We start from the raw sequence: 17,564 nt of genomic DNA, 5'->3' as shown, positions 1-17,564 counted from the left end.
CTTCTCACTGTGAAAATCACAGTGAGAAGACGCCAGCGTCCATAGGAAAGCATTGTAAATGCTTTCCTATGCGACTGGCTGAATGCGTGTGCGTCTCCTGCCGCGCATGCGCATTCAGCCGATGACGTCGCGAGGAAGTAGGAGAGGAGGAGGAAAGCTCCCTGCCCGGGGCTGGAGAAAGGTAAGATTTTAACCCCTTCCTCTCTCCAGAGCCCGGCGGGAGGGGGACCCTGATGGTGGGGGCACCCTCAGGGCACAATAGTGCCAGGAAAACGAGTAGGTTTTCCTGGCACTATAGTGGTCCTTTAACTTTACATTTTAGTTTTTCTCACTAATAAATTAACGGATTCCTGGATTGTTCCTTTAATAGCTGTAGTTTGGGAAAAGTGAAATATACTAATGATCAATGAATACAAACTAACCTTGCAACAAGCAGGCACCTTTGCAAGAGTGTAAACTCTAGGTCCAAAAGCAAATCCTTCACGTCGCTGAAAAGAGAAGATTTTAACAAAAGATTACGCAACTAATAATAAATCAAAGTATTGACTCTATAAACTGTCCCACACTTTTGTAAAAACCAACTTGTTTTCAATAATTACGAGGCAACATCGATGTAACCTAGCAGTCAAGGAGAGTGGACTGGAATACGCATGCATGAACAATGACGACTTGAGTGAGCATGTGTACTGTGTGGTCGTCACATTTAAAATGAGTGTGTACAGCATGCTTCCCCAAACGCCGGCCCTCCAGATGTTGCCGAATTACAACTCCCATGATTCCCAGCCTATCTATTTAATTCATAGAATCATGAGAGTTGTAGTTCAGCAACATGTGGGGGGCCAGAGTTTGGGGAAGTCAGGTGTAGAGCAACAAATTTGCGTTAAGCTTGAACATTCCTCCTCGGAAACTATTCAAATGATTCAGAAGGATTTCGGGAACGATGCAATAATCGTAGCACAAATAAAAGTGTAGCACAAATGCTTCAAAGATGGTCAAGAATCTGCTAAAAGATTTGGCACCCTGCAACTTCTGGCTTTTCCTAAAACTGAAATAACCTTTGAAAGGGAAGTGATTTCAGACAGTCAATGAGATTCAGGTAAATATGATGAGGCAGCTGATTGCGATTCCAACAAAGGATTTGCACTTAAATCTGCACTGTCACGTTATACTTACTTTTTCCCAATCGCTTCCTTTTCTCTTCCGCTTTCCTACTCTCTCTTTTCATTTTTTATCCATTTCTAACTAAAAACATAGTAGTGACTACTTTGTGTTAACCCACCAGTCATCACCAGTGACGGCTTCAGGGAATTGGCTTGGTCTATGTAAGATCCCATGGTCTAACTGAGTCCTCCATAGACCTTAAGGCTGTAGTCTCAAGCATAGGCAAGAGTATAGCAGTGACATCGACTCTTTAAGAAAAGGAGCTGAAGAGGACCCACCGGAAAAAGATGATGGTGCCTGTGTGGGACTAGTTCAGGTAAGTATAACTCACCTTTTCCTACCCCAGATCCCCAGTGGTGATGTCAATCTCGGGAGTCTTTGCAAATTCTGAAAACTCCCCAGACTGTGACAGTGCTGCTTTAAGATTTCTAGTTTTGGGCCAACAGTAGTAGAAGTGACTAGGACTCACTTGGATAAAGAGTTGATTTGTTCTTGGATTAAAACCTTCATGTCCTCATGCTCTGGGTAGTCACTAGAAGAAAAAAAAATACAAAATGCTTATGAATGAGGCATTAGTGGTTACGGGTCTAGAACAAGACTTGAGAACAGTTCTGATGAATGCCACACATTGAAACCTGCACAATCAAGCATACTGCATGCATATAAAAACATGTTAACCGGCTGCTTGATAGGAGCCGGATGTAAATCAACTCACACATCTGTGATATTTAAGGAACATTTGTCTCCCCAGGGTTGATGAAGCAGGAAGGCTTTAAGAATTAAAGATGCCTTCGGGAGCAGCAAGTATGGACACCAGACAGGATCTGACAACAAGAATAAATTACATTGTAAATTACAACGGACAACATGCAAAATATTATTTTATACATGTTTAGAAAGCCGTCACCAATTTTACATTTAGTAACAGCAGCAAACATAGGTTCAATATTTTATAATGGTTCCTTAAAAAAACCTTCAGACATATGGAATATTTATATCAATGAACAATATTACTAGTCACATGCCTTATGTACCATTTCATGTCTGTGCTGCCTTTTGCATTCAGTGCAAGCCATTCCAAAGCAGACAAGCACACAATACACCTGATCAAACAACGTGTGTTTCTACCAAAAACCATGGATAAGTTTAAGGTTTAAAGGATTACTTCAAGCATCTCCTGGATCATGTGTTGCTCAGTAAAGGGCACCCTGTTTTAAAAACAGATTGTCTCCTTACCTGGGTCCTGCCAGACATCAAGCCTCACAGAGCTGCCGTAGCCAATTCTGCCATTCATTCATTGGGTGAGAGTGGTCAGATCCAATGAATTGAACTCTGTGCACAGAACTTGCACATAATTAATGTTAGCTGGCTAAGAACTCATTCCAGGTAGGCTAGTGAAAGCTGCCAGCGATGGAGTTATACCTCCGGCAGCAATATTAAATCTCTGTATTTGCAGCTTTACTTACTGAAACACTGCACATACATAATACTGACGTGATCATGGTTTTTGGAGTAATCCTTTAAAGAGAGCAATTGATGCAGTGTAAACCACTGCAGCTGAATGTAAAGGGAAATTAATGTTGATGAAGCAGACCTGTCTCTGGGTGCCGGGGACAACGCCAGTTGAATACTGGAGAATCACAAGCTACAAACATTGCTTTAATGTGAAATGATGACTGCATATAGTGTTCTTGCTTTTTACAATCTGTTTTATCGCTTGTCCTGACTCGCCCCCAAGTGTTACCAATGAGTTCCTGTTCATCCATCCGGAAGGAAGCAGATTTCAAAGACATCTCCAACACTCTGATACAACCGTCATCGCAAGCTAAGATTACTTTGTCGGATGAGCACCAATCAACATCTAGGACACGGTAGTTTACATTTCTCCCAGTGCGCAGACTGCTCACCATCTGAATCTAGTATATAAGAGATGCTGATTAGTACCTGAAAAATCTAATACATGTACATCATTAAAACAATCAATTCTCTATACAGTATAAGGAAACCCCTTTCTCAGGCGTATGGACAATGCATAATCAAAACCATAATGTCCACGCCAATTCGTCCAACCTAAACAGTAGTTAAAGGGACACTATAGTCAACAGAACAACTCAAGCTTAATGTAGTTGTTATGGTGAGTATAGTCAGTTCCTGCAGGCATTTTCAGAGAAAAGGGGAAAAAATTACTCGCTATGGACACCTCCAGTGGCAGTCACTGAGACGGCCACTAGAGGTGCTTAGCACGGACGATTACGGCAGACCTGCGCGGTGCTGAAAAAAGGGTGAGTTTTCTACCTTTTTAAGGGGACAAGGGAGGCTGGGGTTTTATAACACTATAGGGTCAGGATACACGGTTCCTGACCCCATAGTGTTTCTTTAAAGTGTCTCTTTAACGATAGGCTCTCAACAATATTTCAGACACTCAAAAAGACATGCTGTCATGAAAGCTTAACAACCACATTAGACCGTAATCTGACCATGGCTGAAGTTCAATATTTTCCTGGTCATGTCAGGTACAGTGTCCACTTTTCAAACTACAATCAGTCAATTCCCCAAAGCGGATATGTCATTAAGCAGGTTGAAATGGATCAAAGTGAGCAATGAGTGCCTTGATTTCATGTGTCTGTTCTTCCCAACAACATATGCCCAGATTGAGAACATTACCTAAGCATTGTTGCCATATTATTTTCCCACAGTCTACAGCTCAGGTGGAGAGACATAGCAATAAGTGAAACTAATTCCTGCTCACTTCCTAAGTAGGTCTGGTCACTCTGATCACTGCAGGGGTCTGTCCATATACAGCAGCACATTTTAAGTGTAGATCAAAATGATACTCCTTTTCACTTACCTCTTTGGTGTCCCACACCTCGGCACCGTCATTGTACAGAACTGTTAGTTTCTGGTTGCCTTTACCTGGGGCAAAACGTATCTTCTTTACCCAATTTCTGTGAGTTGGAATCCCCCTATAAAACAGACCGAAGTACCCAGTTACAATAGACCAGCGTTGGGGTTCCACCAAAATTTCGGGAAACAAAATGGCCACCACAATAATTGAGGTAGGCAGCGAGGGAGCTGAGCAGGGGAGAGTGCTTCCTCGCCACCTGCCTCAATTATCGCAGCGGCCATTATTGCTGTGCACACAGCAGTGATGCCGGAGATGGAATATGACGTCACTCCGGCATCACTAAGAGGCGCGCAAGGGAGCTGAGCAGGAAGATCACTGCTTTCTTGCCACCCGCACGCCAGCCACTCAGCCCAGCAGCCCCACTGGACCCCATGGAAATAGAGACTACATGCCAGCACTCCCAAAGGTAGGGAGGCTGGGTGGAGTGAAACTTAAAAAAAAAAAAAAAAAAAAAATTGTGTGTGTGTCTGTTAATGAGTTTGTATGTGTGTTTGTCAGTGAGAGTGTATGTGTGTCTGAGTGTGTGTATCTGTGTGTCAAGGTTTGTGTATGTGCCACTGTGTGTATCTGAGTGTGTAAATCAGTATGTGTGTATTGGTGTGTATCTGGGTGTATGTGCCAGTGTGTGGGTTTTCCACGATGTTGATACACTATGTCAAAGGGTTCCACAGGAAAAATTAATTGGGTACCCCTGCAATAGACCAATTGCAATAAAGCAGAAGCATGATATTGCTACCAGCTTGTAATTAATAATGGTATGCACTGATAATCCTCTCCGGAATGGTTTGCCCAGCTTTAAAAAATTACTAGGATCATAACATGCATGGCATAATATTGAGTTAAATATTTCTCAAAGAATGGTCATCACCAAAGAAATTTCTATGTAAATTAGTCCTTCTAGATTTGTTAATAGTAAATCCCACCTAGTTCCTTAAGTGTCAAGGATAAAATATGTTTGGGGAGATGTCTTTTTATATACACACATTGTGGTAATTGCCTTCTCTCCCAGAACAGCTCATCTCGAATTCCATTGTGAAATAAAAAAAGATTGAGTATATTTTACAGCAGGTGCACACTAAAACTCATAAATAAACAAAAATATACATACAATGAAATGGTTTCAGTGATGTCCGACTGACTTACACTGTCCTCACCAAGGCTGTGCCTACATGGCTTTTAAAGGGTTGCTGCTGGATACGGGCATATAATGGAACAGGTTATCTGGAGTCCCCATTTGGAAATGACTACGTTTCCTCTATCCTTTCCCAGGTAGCTGTCTTCAGGGCACTGGGATATCATATCCCAGTGTCTTCAGTGACTGATACAGAGATTCAGAACTTGGATTTATTTAGGTAGTACTTTGGGTTTTTGGTTGATATCACCTCTTGCATTTATGGCGAAGTCCAAGTGAGCTCAAAATGTAAGTGCTGGCAGTGAGCTCTAAAATAAAATCAACCAACCTGCAGCATGCTGCCTACAATTAGAACATTTAAGTTCTTTATTTAGCACAATAAGGCGTTCAGCATTTCTGACACACCAAAGATTAGCCTGGGGATTTCAAGGCGTTGTATTGTAGCTCACAAAACAAAAAGTGACATGTATTCACTGCACAACAGCAAGTGGCAACTTTGTCTATGTCCATATCCTTTTCCCAAACATCAATTCATTTTTTTAATCTGCAGATTAGTAAGAACGATCTGCCATCAGTTACCTGGAGACCCGTCCTTTTAAATCCCAGAAGTTTAGATTGCCATCCACATCTCCGAGGACCAGGTGGTCTCCCTTCCAAGCAATGCAGGAAATGCTTCCCATGCTTCCCTGCAGAATTAAAGAGATTGTGTTAGGAGTGCAGACCATCAATCAATAGAAAGTTATATATAAAAGGTGCATTACACAACAAGAGCATTATATATTTAAATTAAACCTGCCATCACAAAATGCCTTAATGTCTTCATTTATAAAATTGGAGACAAGCTCATTGTGGCACTGATACAATTTGTCATAATCTGTTAGAGAACATTTAGAATGTGACATTGCTCTCAGCTGGCTAAATCCCACCAATACATCAAGTGATACAATGTTTAGTGAATAATATCTGTATTGCAGCAGCATTGCGACAAACTGCACGCGATCTCTATGGTGATCGATACGCTTGCTCAGAATCTGGTTAACACACTGTATCAATCTAGATTGAAGCGCAAGCAAGTTAGATTTTATTTTTGCTTTCTATTTTAACAGTTATTGAGCAGGAGTACACAATATTTGTTTGCCTATAAAAATGTAAAGTATATTTGGCCTTTGTAATGAATGGTACAAAAAATAGGGAGAAGGGCTGCGCCACAAAATGTCAATTAATAAAATAGTCCAAAAAAGAGTCTTAGCTTAAACAGGTCCAATAGGGGATGTAGGGTCTATGGAGCGGATGTCCTCTTTCTCCTCTTTCTCCTCCTTCTTGGGGATTCCCTCGGATATAGGGGAAAACGAAAAAAACCAATAGTGCAATATGTAGATAAAAAGATACAACAGTATAAAAGCTGGTATAAAACTCACATGTGGAGGAGCTATAACTTGCTCTAGTATGAAGGGCGTACAGCGGTATGATCCCCGCTTGTGGGATATATGGAAAGTTCCTCCGTCAGTGGTGCAATATATAAAAAAGAAAGGAGACAGCAAATAGTGCTCACTGGGTAAAATCCACGATAAAAATGAATAATAAAAATGATACTCACAAGGATAGAGCAGACTAACTGCTCTTTGATGATAGCGTTGGTGGTATTATCCCCACCTAAGGATTGCTTGTGGTCCAAATGATGATGATGCCAGGTAATAAACAGGTATAAAAGCAGTGCTTGGTGTATTAAAAAGATAGATGGTACTAATATAAAAGTGACCAAATAATCTTTAATATAATAAAATACACAGTAAAAAGTCCACATACGCGTTTCGCCAAAACGGCTTTATCAATATGGAAAAATTTCTATTTTCCATATTGATAAAGCCGTTTTGGCGAAACGCGTATGTGGACTTTTTACTGTGTATTTTATTATATTAAAGATTATTTGGTCACTTTTATATTAGTACCATCTATCTTTTTAATACACCAAGCACTGCTTTTATACCTGTTTATTACCTGGCATCATCATCATTTGGACCACAAGCAATCCTTAGGTGGGGATAATACCACCAACGCTATCATCAAAGAGCAGTTAGTCTGCTCTATCCTTGTGAGTATCATTTTTATTATTCATTTTTATCGTGGATTTTACCCAGTGAGCACTATTTGCTGTCTCCTTTCTTTTTTATATATTGCACCACTGACGGAGGAACTTTCCATATATCCCACAAGCGGGGATCATACCGCTGTACGCCCTTCATACTAGAGCAAGTTATAGCTCCTCCACATGTGAGTTTTATACCAGCTTTTATACTGTTGTATCTTTTTATCTACATATTGCACTATTGGTTTTTTTCGTTTTCCCCTATATCCGAGGGAATCCCCAAGAAGGAGGAGAAAGAGGAGAAAGAGGACATCCGCTCCATAGACCCTACATCCCCTATTGGACCTGTTTAAGCTAAGACTCTTTTTTGGACTATTTTATTAATTGACATTTTGTGGCGCAGCCCTTCTCCCTATTTTTTGTATCTGTCACTTGTTTAAGGGTTCTTTGAGAGATCCCCTTATAGGGTTGCCGCCCTCTGGGTTTTTAGCGCTTACTCTTTTATTTCTGTCCTTTGTAATGAATGCCTATTCAGGTTAACGGACTTATTTAAATAAAGACAAAATATATATATTTAATCAAAATCTCTATAGGGAAAAAGATAAGCCCAGGATAACTATTCTATGTTTTAGGCTCTATTATTATTAACTGTATGCAAATCTTGCCCACAAAAAAAAAAAAAAGATATAAAAAGGCATTCATACCGGCTAATGGCTTTTTCTAAAGTCGAGGGACAGACACAGTCTAGGTTTAGTGATCATGCTCTTAAGCAAATTACACCAAAACTGCCTGCGAGCACACGCTATTTACTATAAGTGCTAGATGAGCCGCTCTAGTTTTTAGATGATAACATCTTACAGGGTAATACACCCAACATAAAATGAGACCAATATGCTTAAGTAGCATGCTTCAGGAAAAAAAGATAAATTTTCCAAGTTCATTTTGTTGAAATGGATGACAGAAAATATTAGTTTCAGCTTTTAAAGCTATTTACAGACATACACGCTGTTCTGAAACTCACTAACTTTAATGGGAAAATCGCTAATCTCAACATATTTAGCCAGAGGTAAGATCAGATTGTATAATATCAGTCCTCATTTAGAGGATATCGCTAGAAAAACAAGAGGGAGAGGATTTCAATTCTTCAACTTATTTTAAATAATATAAGCAATACACATTTTCCCATGGCAGCACACAAAAAGTGTAATAAATAGTTTTTATTGAAAACTCCCATGTAAAAGCATTTAGACTGCTTCCAGCCCCAAGCTAGAAAGCTTGATGAGAACAGTAATGTATTTCTCAACTCAATTTGAAGAAGACACAGCCATCATATCTAGATAATGCGTGGCCGACCCAGCAGAAACATAAATCATTGATATGGTGTACTGCGGTGGTTATAGTAGAACACTGTCATAAAAATGACAATAATCACTGAGCAATATGTGATTTAGAAGGCTCTTAAAAATAAATTGCCAAGATGAGCGATCGTGCAGATAACTGCAAGAAGTAGATGTGAAGGCAAAACAACTTTGGTGTAAATAAAATGACATGACTACCTCACTTGTTGGAATCAATGCATTCAAACCAGAAAGAGATATATAATTAGAGCATTGACCGATGAATGGTAATAGCATATTTTATAGTATTTCATTCCCTAAGTGGAAATGCATTTTCTATCGTGGTAAAATACACTAAAACTAGCTCCACCCCCAGCTAACTATTCTGGGTCTACGCTATCTGGTCTTAGATCTTGCCACTAACTATAAACCAGGCGTGCCCAAAAGATAGATCCCCAGATGTTGTAGAACTACAACTCCCATGGTGCTTTGCATGCCTTTAGAATGCTTTAGCGTGACAAGGCATTATGGAAGCTGTAGTTCTACAACATCTGGGGATCTACCTTTTTTGCATCCCTGCTATAAGCTATGGTCCTTATACTTAAACCCGAACAACCGAACATGGGCCTTGCTTCAGCTAACAAGCGATTCAACCAACACTATCACTGGCCCCAACAATCCATTTTCATTCAGAGTGGCTGGCCAAAAGCATAGAAATAGGAAAAAAATATCACATTTGGCAACAGCTATAAATATAAAACTGTGATATATTATATACAAAGATGGTAAGAACCAGGAGGAGTTGGACTACATTTCCCAGAGTTAACTGCATGCATCAGAAATAGGTGATTATTATAAACCTTCTGCCGACAGGTGGCATGTAGACGCATACAGGATGATTTGTTTCTTGTCTACTTGTCATTTTGATGGGTAAACGCTGGACAGCTGTGTGAAAGAAGCAATGAAATCACAATAGCACTGACACCTAACCTAAATCTCAAAGGTTTCAGAACTACATTTACCATGATGCTCAGTGACCCTTAAAAACATGCATGGGTAGGGGGTGGGGCCTGATCACCATGCTCACAAGTTGCATGGAAGAACAGCTCCCAGAATTAGCAAACCTTGTGGCCCACAAAAGTGGTCTGATCCTTTATCTGGCACCAAGAAGCGACAACCACATGCACTAAAGAGTACTGGTCCTGAAGATCGGCTCAAACCTATAGTCTTGGCCCTCTGAGGCAAGAAATCTAATCTTGGTACCTAAGGCCTATTTCAGCAGTGAGTGGGGTGACCAGCTGCCGCCCTGCTATCCTGCATACCTGAAAACCAGACCCTTGACCCCCCCTCCTCCCCCCCCGTTTGGATATGTGGGGTCATACCTGTCCATCCTGAAGCCCTACTACCAGCTCACAAGCATTGTCCGCTACCTTATCATACAAGATAGCGGCGAGTCTATTCCTCCCTCCACGGAGAAGGTGGTCTCTCGGCGCCCCATGAGTCACACATGGCTCATGGGATGCCAACAATCGACACTGAGGCAGACTGCCTGAAGTACCGACTTCTCCCTCTCTACCCACCACGTCCTGGCTTTGCAGCATCAGCTCCCACAACGTGGCAGAATCACAACAAGTCACTCCACAACTTCAAGCGACACACCGCTCCTGGTCCGGAGGAGTGATGGGCTGGCAAGGCCTTGGTGGCTGTGTACCAACAGACCCACGTCTGAAAATAGGGACTCTACCCAACCGGCGGTGGCGGCTGGAGGATCTTTACCTTAGGGCTCGGGTGACTCTCCATGCAGCCAATCCAGTCGTTATTAATGCTGGTCTAGCTAGCTACGTGTTTCTGAGGGCTCAGGGGTCTTGATCAGATATGGCGTAATTAATCTAATATCAGCTTATTATAATGCTAATGCCATATTGTCTGATTTGCTCACATAGGATTTATTTACCTGGAGAAAAAAAATAGTGCAACTTCTATGACATATGTTACCAATTTTTATTGTTAAACATGCTCAAGCTAATGTGTCTCGACCATCCTGTATTATCCATGCACTACAAAAATAGAGAATTAAAAACAAAAACATGCGTGGGTAATGTAGTTCCCAAGCATCAGCCATTCCAAGATTGGCCACCCCTGTTCTGAGCACATAAACAGAACGAATAGTAAAAACCATGATGACAGTAAGTGTCCTCAAAACACATCAACTCATCTTTTAATTATTTTGGGTATTGCTTTATAAAGATTATTTTAAGAAAAATGCATTCTTAGAGGCCATACACTTTAGGAGATAAGTAATGCAAGGTATACCATACACCGGCTCTTACTACTATAGATATGCGCCATGCGTGTCAGTTTTGAAGGTGGGCTTCGAAGACCGCAAAACTACTCTGATACACTGAGGTGTATTCGCTAACCTGTGAATTGTGATGAAGTAAAAATCCGAATGGCAAAAACTAGGCTGAAATAGCCATGTGAGGCTATATAAAAGAGTTGGAATTTTTTCCTAAATCAGCTATGTTTGGTTAATTTTGTAACTTCAATTTATCCCCCTATTCCAAGTTTAGTAGATAATGATATTAATGTAGAGCAGAAATCAGTAACAGCCTCGATATGGCCTGGGAACATAAATCACAGCAATCTTCAGACTCCACAACATGAAGCAGGCTGGACCTTCATCCCTGGCAGCACCTGCTTGTAAGATGCAACCAGAAAGTCAAACCCCGACAGTCTGGCCGATTCCTACACCAATTCCCCTAACTGTTTGGGTGCATGTCACACTAACCTTGAGCATGCAGAACAATGAATCTTACAACCTTGCTACTCACTGAGGCATAAAACCATGAATCACAGCAATTCCCAAATCATGGCCTAAGATAAAATCATTAGATGAATGCCTCGCTGAACACCTGTTCTTAAAATATTGCAGTAAAGGTCTGACATCTATATAGTGGATTTCCACTGCGTTACACCAAGCTGGCAGAATGGGAACGCTTTTTTAGCAGCTCAGTTCTGGCTACAGAGTAAAATGCTGTGCTTTCATCAATGGTACTGACCCAGTGCAGAGACATGGGGAACTGGTTTCTGGATTGTCAGTGTGATTCGCCAACTTCATTAACAGTACTCCAGGGTTTCAGCTCCAGTGTTTTGTAGAACCACATGGACTCAAAGTATTCCTCATTGTAGGACAGGACATGATACAGTAGTATCACAGTACACTACGAGGGGGAACAGAATCTACCCACAGGGTGCACCGCTAACCAATCCTCGTCTAAACCAAAGAAATGTTCCAGCACGTCCATTGCAACAAAGTGTCAGTTTATGGGAGTGTTTTCAGAATAAAATGCAACCATGTTTTGACCAAAACTTTGCTGCTCTTTACATTGAAGAATCTTTAACAAAAGGACTTGCTGGAACATTTTTGTTTATATGAGGATACAGGAGTAGTCAGCAATCCGAGCATTCCACATGCACATCAATCTAGATGATACGGATAATTAGTTGAGCTAAATTCATACCCTTTTATGAATGAGTGTGCTGTAAGATTTACCGACATGGAATGTAATAACTGGTGATTTAAGAATTATTATTCACGGGATCTTCTTCTTTCCTGCAAATTATGATAAGTGAGGGCATTGTAGAGCAGGTATGGATCAACTTATTAGTTCCTAAAGCAATGCAACAAATTTAAAAAACTTCTTTGCTTAAAAAGAGCTACTGACAGTTAAAGAGCTATGGAAAGTCAAAGAGCTATGGAAAGTCAAAGAGCTATGGAAAGTCAAAGAGCTATGGAAAGTCAAAGAGCTATGGAAAGTCAAAGAGCTATGGAAAGTCAAAGAGCTATGGAAAGTCAAAGAGCTATGGAAAGTCAAAGAGCTATGGAAAGTCAAAGAGCTATGGAAAGTCAAAGAGCTATGGAAAGTTAAAGAGCTATGGAAAGTCAAAGAGCTATGGAAAGTTAAAGAGCTATGGAAAGTCAAAGAGCTATGGAAAGTCAAAGAGCTATGGAAAGTTAAAGAGCTATGGAAAGTCAAAGAGCTATGGAAAGTCAAAGAGCTATGGAAAGTCAAAGAGCTATGGAAAGTCAAAGAGCTATGGAAAGTCAAAGAGCTATGGAAAGTCAAAGAGCTATGGAAAGTCAAAGAGCTATGGAAAGTCAAAGAGCTATGGAAAGTCAAAGAGCTATGGAAAGTTAAAGAGCTATGGAAAGTCAAAGAGCTATGGAAAGTCAAAGAGCTATGGAAAGTCAAAGAGCTATGGAAAGTCAAAGAGCTATGGAAAGTCAAAGAGCTATGGAAAGTCAAAGAGCTATGGAAAGTCAAAGAGCTATGGAAAGTTAAAGAGCTATGGAAAGTCAAAGAGCTATGGAAAGTTAAAGAGCTATGGAAAGTCAAAGAGCTATGGAAAGTCAAAGAGCTATGGAAAGTCAAAGAGCTATGGAAAGTCAAAGAGCTATGGAAAGTTAAAGAGCTATGGAAAGTCAAAGAGCTATGGAAAGTCAAAGAGCTATGGAAAGTCAAAGAGCTATGGAAAGTCAAAGAGCTATGGAAAGTCAAAGAGCTATGGAAAGTCAAAGAGCTATGGAAAGTCAAAGAGCTATGGAAAGTTAAAGAGCTATGGAAAGTTAAAGAGCTATGGAAAGTCAAAGAGCTATGGAAAGTCAAAGAGCTATGGAAAGTCAAAGAGCTATGGAAAGTCAAAGAGCTATGGAAAGTTAAAGAGCTATGGAAAGTCAAAGAGCTATGGAAAGTCAAAGAGCTATGGAAAGTCAAAGAGCTATGGAAAGTCAAAGAGCTATGGAAAGTCAAAGAGCTATGGAAAGTCAAAGAGCTATGGAAAGTCAAAGAGCTATGGAAAGTCAAAGAGCTATGGAAAGTCAAAGAGCTATGGAAAGTTAAAGAGCTATGGAAAGTTAAAGAGCTATGGAAAGTTAAAGAGCTATGGAAAGTCAAAGAGCTATGGAAAGTCAAAGAGCTATGGAAAGTCAAAGAGCTATGGAAAGTCAAAGAGCTATGGAAAGTTAAAGAGCTATGGAAAGTTAAAGAGCTATGGAAAGTTAAAGAGCTATGGAAAGTTAAAGAGCTATGGAAAGTTAAAGAGCTATTGACAGTTAAAGAGAACCTGACTTAATATGTTTAGTAGAAGATAAACAAGTCTACATTTAGAAAATTTCCAGGATGCTTTTTAACTCACGGGAAATGACGGGTCCATGTGAGGAAAAGACACTGGTTAGTAAATAAACACAATAACCCAGGTGTATCCATTGAATTATCTACTCTGGGCCATTGTCCTATTTCAGGAGGAACATTTAAAAGGGTGACGGCACCCAAATATTCACAAGAATCCTACCAATTTTTCAGAAGTGGCTGATTCTTTGGGAGAGCTTTCCGTTGCTACACAGAGTTCCAGCCGTGTTTAAGAGTGCAAGCAGAGCTCGGTCACAGACAAGTTAATATTATACCCAGGGAGGTTGTCCGTTGGCTAAGCCTCATTTGTAGTCAACAGTACAATATTTACCAGGAATACTTTCAGTATTGCATCCTTTAAAAGTTCATAAAGAAACTAGCTGAAACAGTCTCTAGTCAGTGGCAGTCATATCTAATTCTGCTGCATGCATGCAACGTCAAGCCTGCCAACCAGACAAAATAGTAAACAGATTAACTTACATCTGGCGGGATCCTAGCGCTGTCTTTCACAGAGTTCCCTTCCACAGTGAGGTGGTAAACCTGTCCGTCTGTGTCCGTGAATACAAAGTGCTCTCGTGCGGAGATACTCTGGCTCATTTCAGACTTGCTTTCTGCTTCCTGTAACAGACTAACAGACCAGGGAGATAGTCACTCTGCCCGCACCACTGAGTGGCTGTTAATTTCAAATTTTTCCCAGTTTGCCAGCATTAATGCAGTTTTCATGCCAAAAGAGTCCGTTTTTAATTTCACAATTCGAAATGCTAGAAAGGTTAACAGCACATTTCACAGACAGCAATAAAGGATTACACATCCGCATTCCATTAATGATAATTAGCATTGATAACTTTCCCATGATGCTTAGTCAGCTGACAAGATGGGTGGCGTTCCATCATATTTAATTGCATGGACAGTCCAATTATGTTCAGCTGTCAAAGCATCATGGGAAGTGCAGCTCACTTTATCTATCATTGTGATTAAGCCAAAGCCAAGGAGAGGCCAATGGTTAGTTCGTCTGCTGCAACATAATTTCAATGCCCACGGTTATCCACCTAATGATTATTTTGACTAATACGCCTGAGGACCATGGTAGCTGTAGATCACAAATACATAGAAAGCTACATGTTGCCTACTAACATCCTAGATAAAAGGGCATGCTGTGCAAGAACTGCAATTGGTACACACACCTTAAATATATGAATGTTTGTTAAATATATAATGTTTGTTTATGGTTAGGGGATGCAATTCAATAGGTTAGGATCTTTTGAAGAAGGAAATGCATGCAGTCTTCCCATATAAATTGATGGCAACACAACTGCACAGGTTGCTCATGCTAATGTGTGTATCCACTAAACTCTGAATTATAGTAAAGTGAAAACAGAAATGCCAAGTTCAGTCCAAAATAGCTGGTTTGGACAAATTCCCCATCACAGCTTGGCTAATTGTGTTTACATTGTGATATTCAATTTGCTACAGTTCAGGGTTTAATGAATAGATATTTCCATATTTATTGCATTTAGAGGGTTAATATTCAGACATAAAAGACAAGAAGCAATATTTCAAATCAGAAAATGTAAATACTTGATGCTTATGCTCTAAAGCAGCATGATGACCTACCCCTCCAACAAATCAATGATAGGGGAATCACTATAAAGAAGAGGGAAACAGTTTCTGTGAAATTAAGAGACATCTGAGTGTTCTCAATTATGATCGAAATTCAAAAAGCTAAATCAGCGAGCCTTGAATAATCAGTATGCTATTATAAAGCTAGCAGATGTTACCTGATAACCGAAGACTCCAGGTTATTCAGCTCTGTGTCTGAGGAGACAGTCTGACGTGCCATCGCCTCGCGGGCTGCCATCTGTTTCTTTCGCAGACTCTTCAGGTTATGAGACGGGGACCATTCCTAAGAGACACAAGAAAGCCGCCGTGCTAGCCCATTGCCAAACAGGTGCAGAACTAAGTACACTGCCTACAGCCAGCAAGCTATAGGGCGACATAATATCTTGATGGGACTGATCTGTGCCCCTGTCATCAGTCACTTTTTAACCCTTTCTGTGCCAAAAGCTTTTCACAATAAAGAGACCACTAGTTCAATGGAAAAGTGAAAGAAAGTATGTCAGGAAAAGTCTCCCCCCCCCCTCCCCCCCCCAAAAAAAGCTTTCTATGGTCAATGTTATTAAAGTTAAATATGTATTCTTAAATATTTTACATGTCTATCTATATCTAGGATTAACACAAATAAATGTAAGCTTGTGAAGAAAATAAATACATAAAAACCCAAGTCTTATCTAAAGTGAATTTAAACTTTCAGACCTAAGTAGGTGAGCTGAAAACAGAGATAACTTGTATGTCTATACAATATGTCTATTGTGACCTAAAAATCTTTTTGAATTCACCTGGATTTCAAGACAACACCCTTGAAACCATTGTTACATAGTTACATAGCTGAAAAGAGAGACATGCGCCCATCAAATTCAGCCTTTCACACATTTGATTTTTGCTGTTGATCCAAAAATCAGGCAAAAAAAATCCAATCTCGGGGGGCGTGGTTTGGCCGCGAACGAAGATGGCCGCTTAGAGGAAGAGCTCCGACCCACACAGCAGCTAAAGCGGGCTTACACCTCAGCACGGCACGGACATGGGGTGCACTAAACGCCCAGACTGCTCCCAAACCCCCAGGAACCCGGCGACTGCCGCACAAACGGGTCCCATGGACGGGTACCTGGCTCCGGCGACAACCGAACACCACGTGGCCGCGGGCGCAAACATGGCCGACTCCCCGGCCCGCTCACCAACTTCAGAGACGGCTGCACCCACGCTGGCAGAAATCAGTGCGGACATAAAAGCGATAAAAGCCCTAGCAGCAGCAATGGTCACCAAAACTGACATGCAGACCCTCTCTGACAACCTGCACGCGGCGATCCGCACGGAGGTAAACTCACTCAAGGCCGAAATTTCCACACAGGCAACCAGGATACAGGCAGCTGAAACTTCGGTGCAGGCTATTGGGGAGAGAGTTGAGGCTTCAAATCTGGCCATACACAGGCAAGGCAATATCCTTTTACACCTAAGACACCAAACTGAAGATCTTGATAACAGGGGCCGCAGATCAAACATAAGGGTCCGCGGCCTACCAGAACCCGAAGGGGCGGAGGTCGTAGAAGCTACATTACAAACGCTGTTCCGCGACATACTGGGACCAGATGCACCAGACTCCATAACGTTTGACAGGGCGCATAGGGCTAATAGAGCACGCACGTCTGATAACATGCCAAGAGACATTATATGTTGCCTGCACTCCTACAAACTGAAGGAGAAAATAATGAATAAAGCCCGCGCAAGACCCACCTGGCGATTCAATGGCGCAGAAGTGGCTCTATACCAAGACCTGTCTCCCCTTACGCTTGAGGCCCGCAGGGCCCTGAGACCCATCACTGCGCTACTCAGAGATAGAGAGATTCCGTACAAATGGGGTTTCCCCTTTATGCTTTTGGCCAGACATCGCGACGACTGGTTCCCGCTACGTTGGCCAGAGGAGGTGCCCAGGTTCCTACAGCGCCTCAACCTTCCGCCTACGGAGGTCACCGACTGGATACTGGGGCCAATGGACCAGAGGCAGGGAATCCACACCCCGAGCCAGCAGCGAAGGAGACGAGACATCACACCTAGGCGCCCACAGGCCCGCAGGCAACTGATACCCACAGACCCAGAGGAATGAGGTTGTGTTCCCCTCCTATTCCCACCAGGCAAGAAG

The 17,564-nt window shown here is 41.4% G+C and overlaps 1 protein-coding gene across 1 annotated transcript in view; it reads right to left on the bottom strand.

Annotated features, from left to right (window-relative positions):
* WDR11 (WD repeat domain 11) overlaps positions 1-17,564 on the bottom strand; it is an 85,513-nt gene that overhangs the window by 17,876 nt on the left and 50,073 nt on the right. The window contains exons 15-22 of the mRNA XM_063434716.1: positions 15,589-15,713; positions 14,291-14,438; positions 5,778-5,884; positions 4,010-4,124; positions 2,906-3,077; positions 1,877-1,985; positions 1,631-1,693; positions 423-488 (exon numbers count right to left, since the gene is read on the bottom strand). Coding sequence (XP_063290786.1) covers positions 423-488; positions 1,631-1,693; positions 1,877-1,985; positions 2,906-3,077; positions 4,010-4,124; positions 5,778-5,884; positions 14,291-14,438; positions 15,589-15,713 — 905 coding nt within the window. The remainder of the gene's footprint in view (positions 1-422; positions 489-1,630; positions 1,694-1,876; positions 1,986-2,905; positions 3,078-4,009; positions 4,125-5,777; positions 5,885-14,290; positions 14,439-15,588; positions 15,714-17,564) is intronic.

Source organism: Pelobates fuscus, chromosome 10 (assembly GCF_036172605.1).
Source record: "Pelobates fuscus isolate aPelFus1 chromosome 10, aPelFus1.pri, whole genome shotgun sequence".
Lineage (NCBI taxonomy): Eukaryota > Metazoa > Chordata > Amphibia > Anura > Pelobatidae > Pelobates > Pelobates fuscus.
Note: the sequence above shows the minus strand (reverse complement) of the source record. Positions and strands in the feature narration are given on the sequence as shown.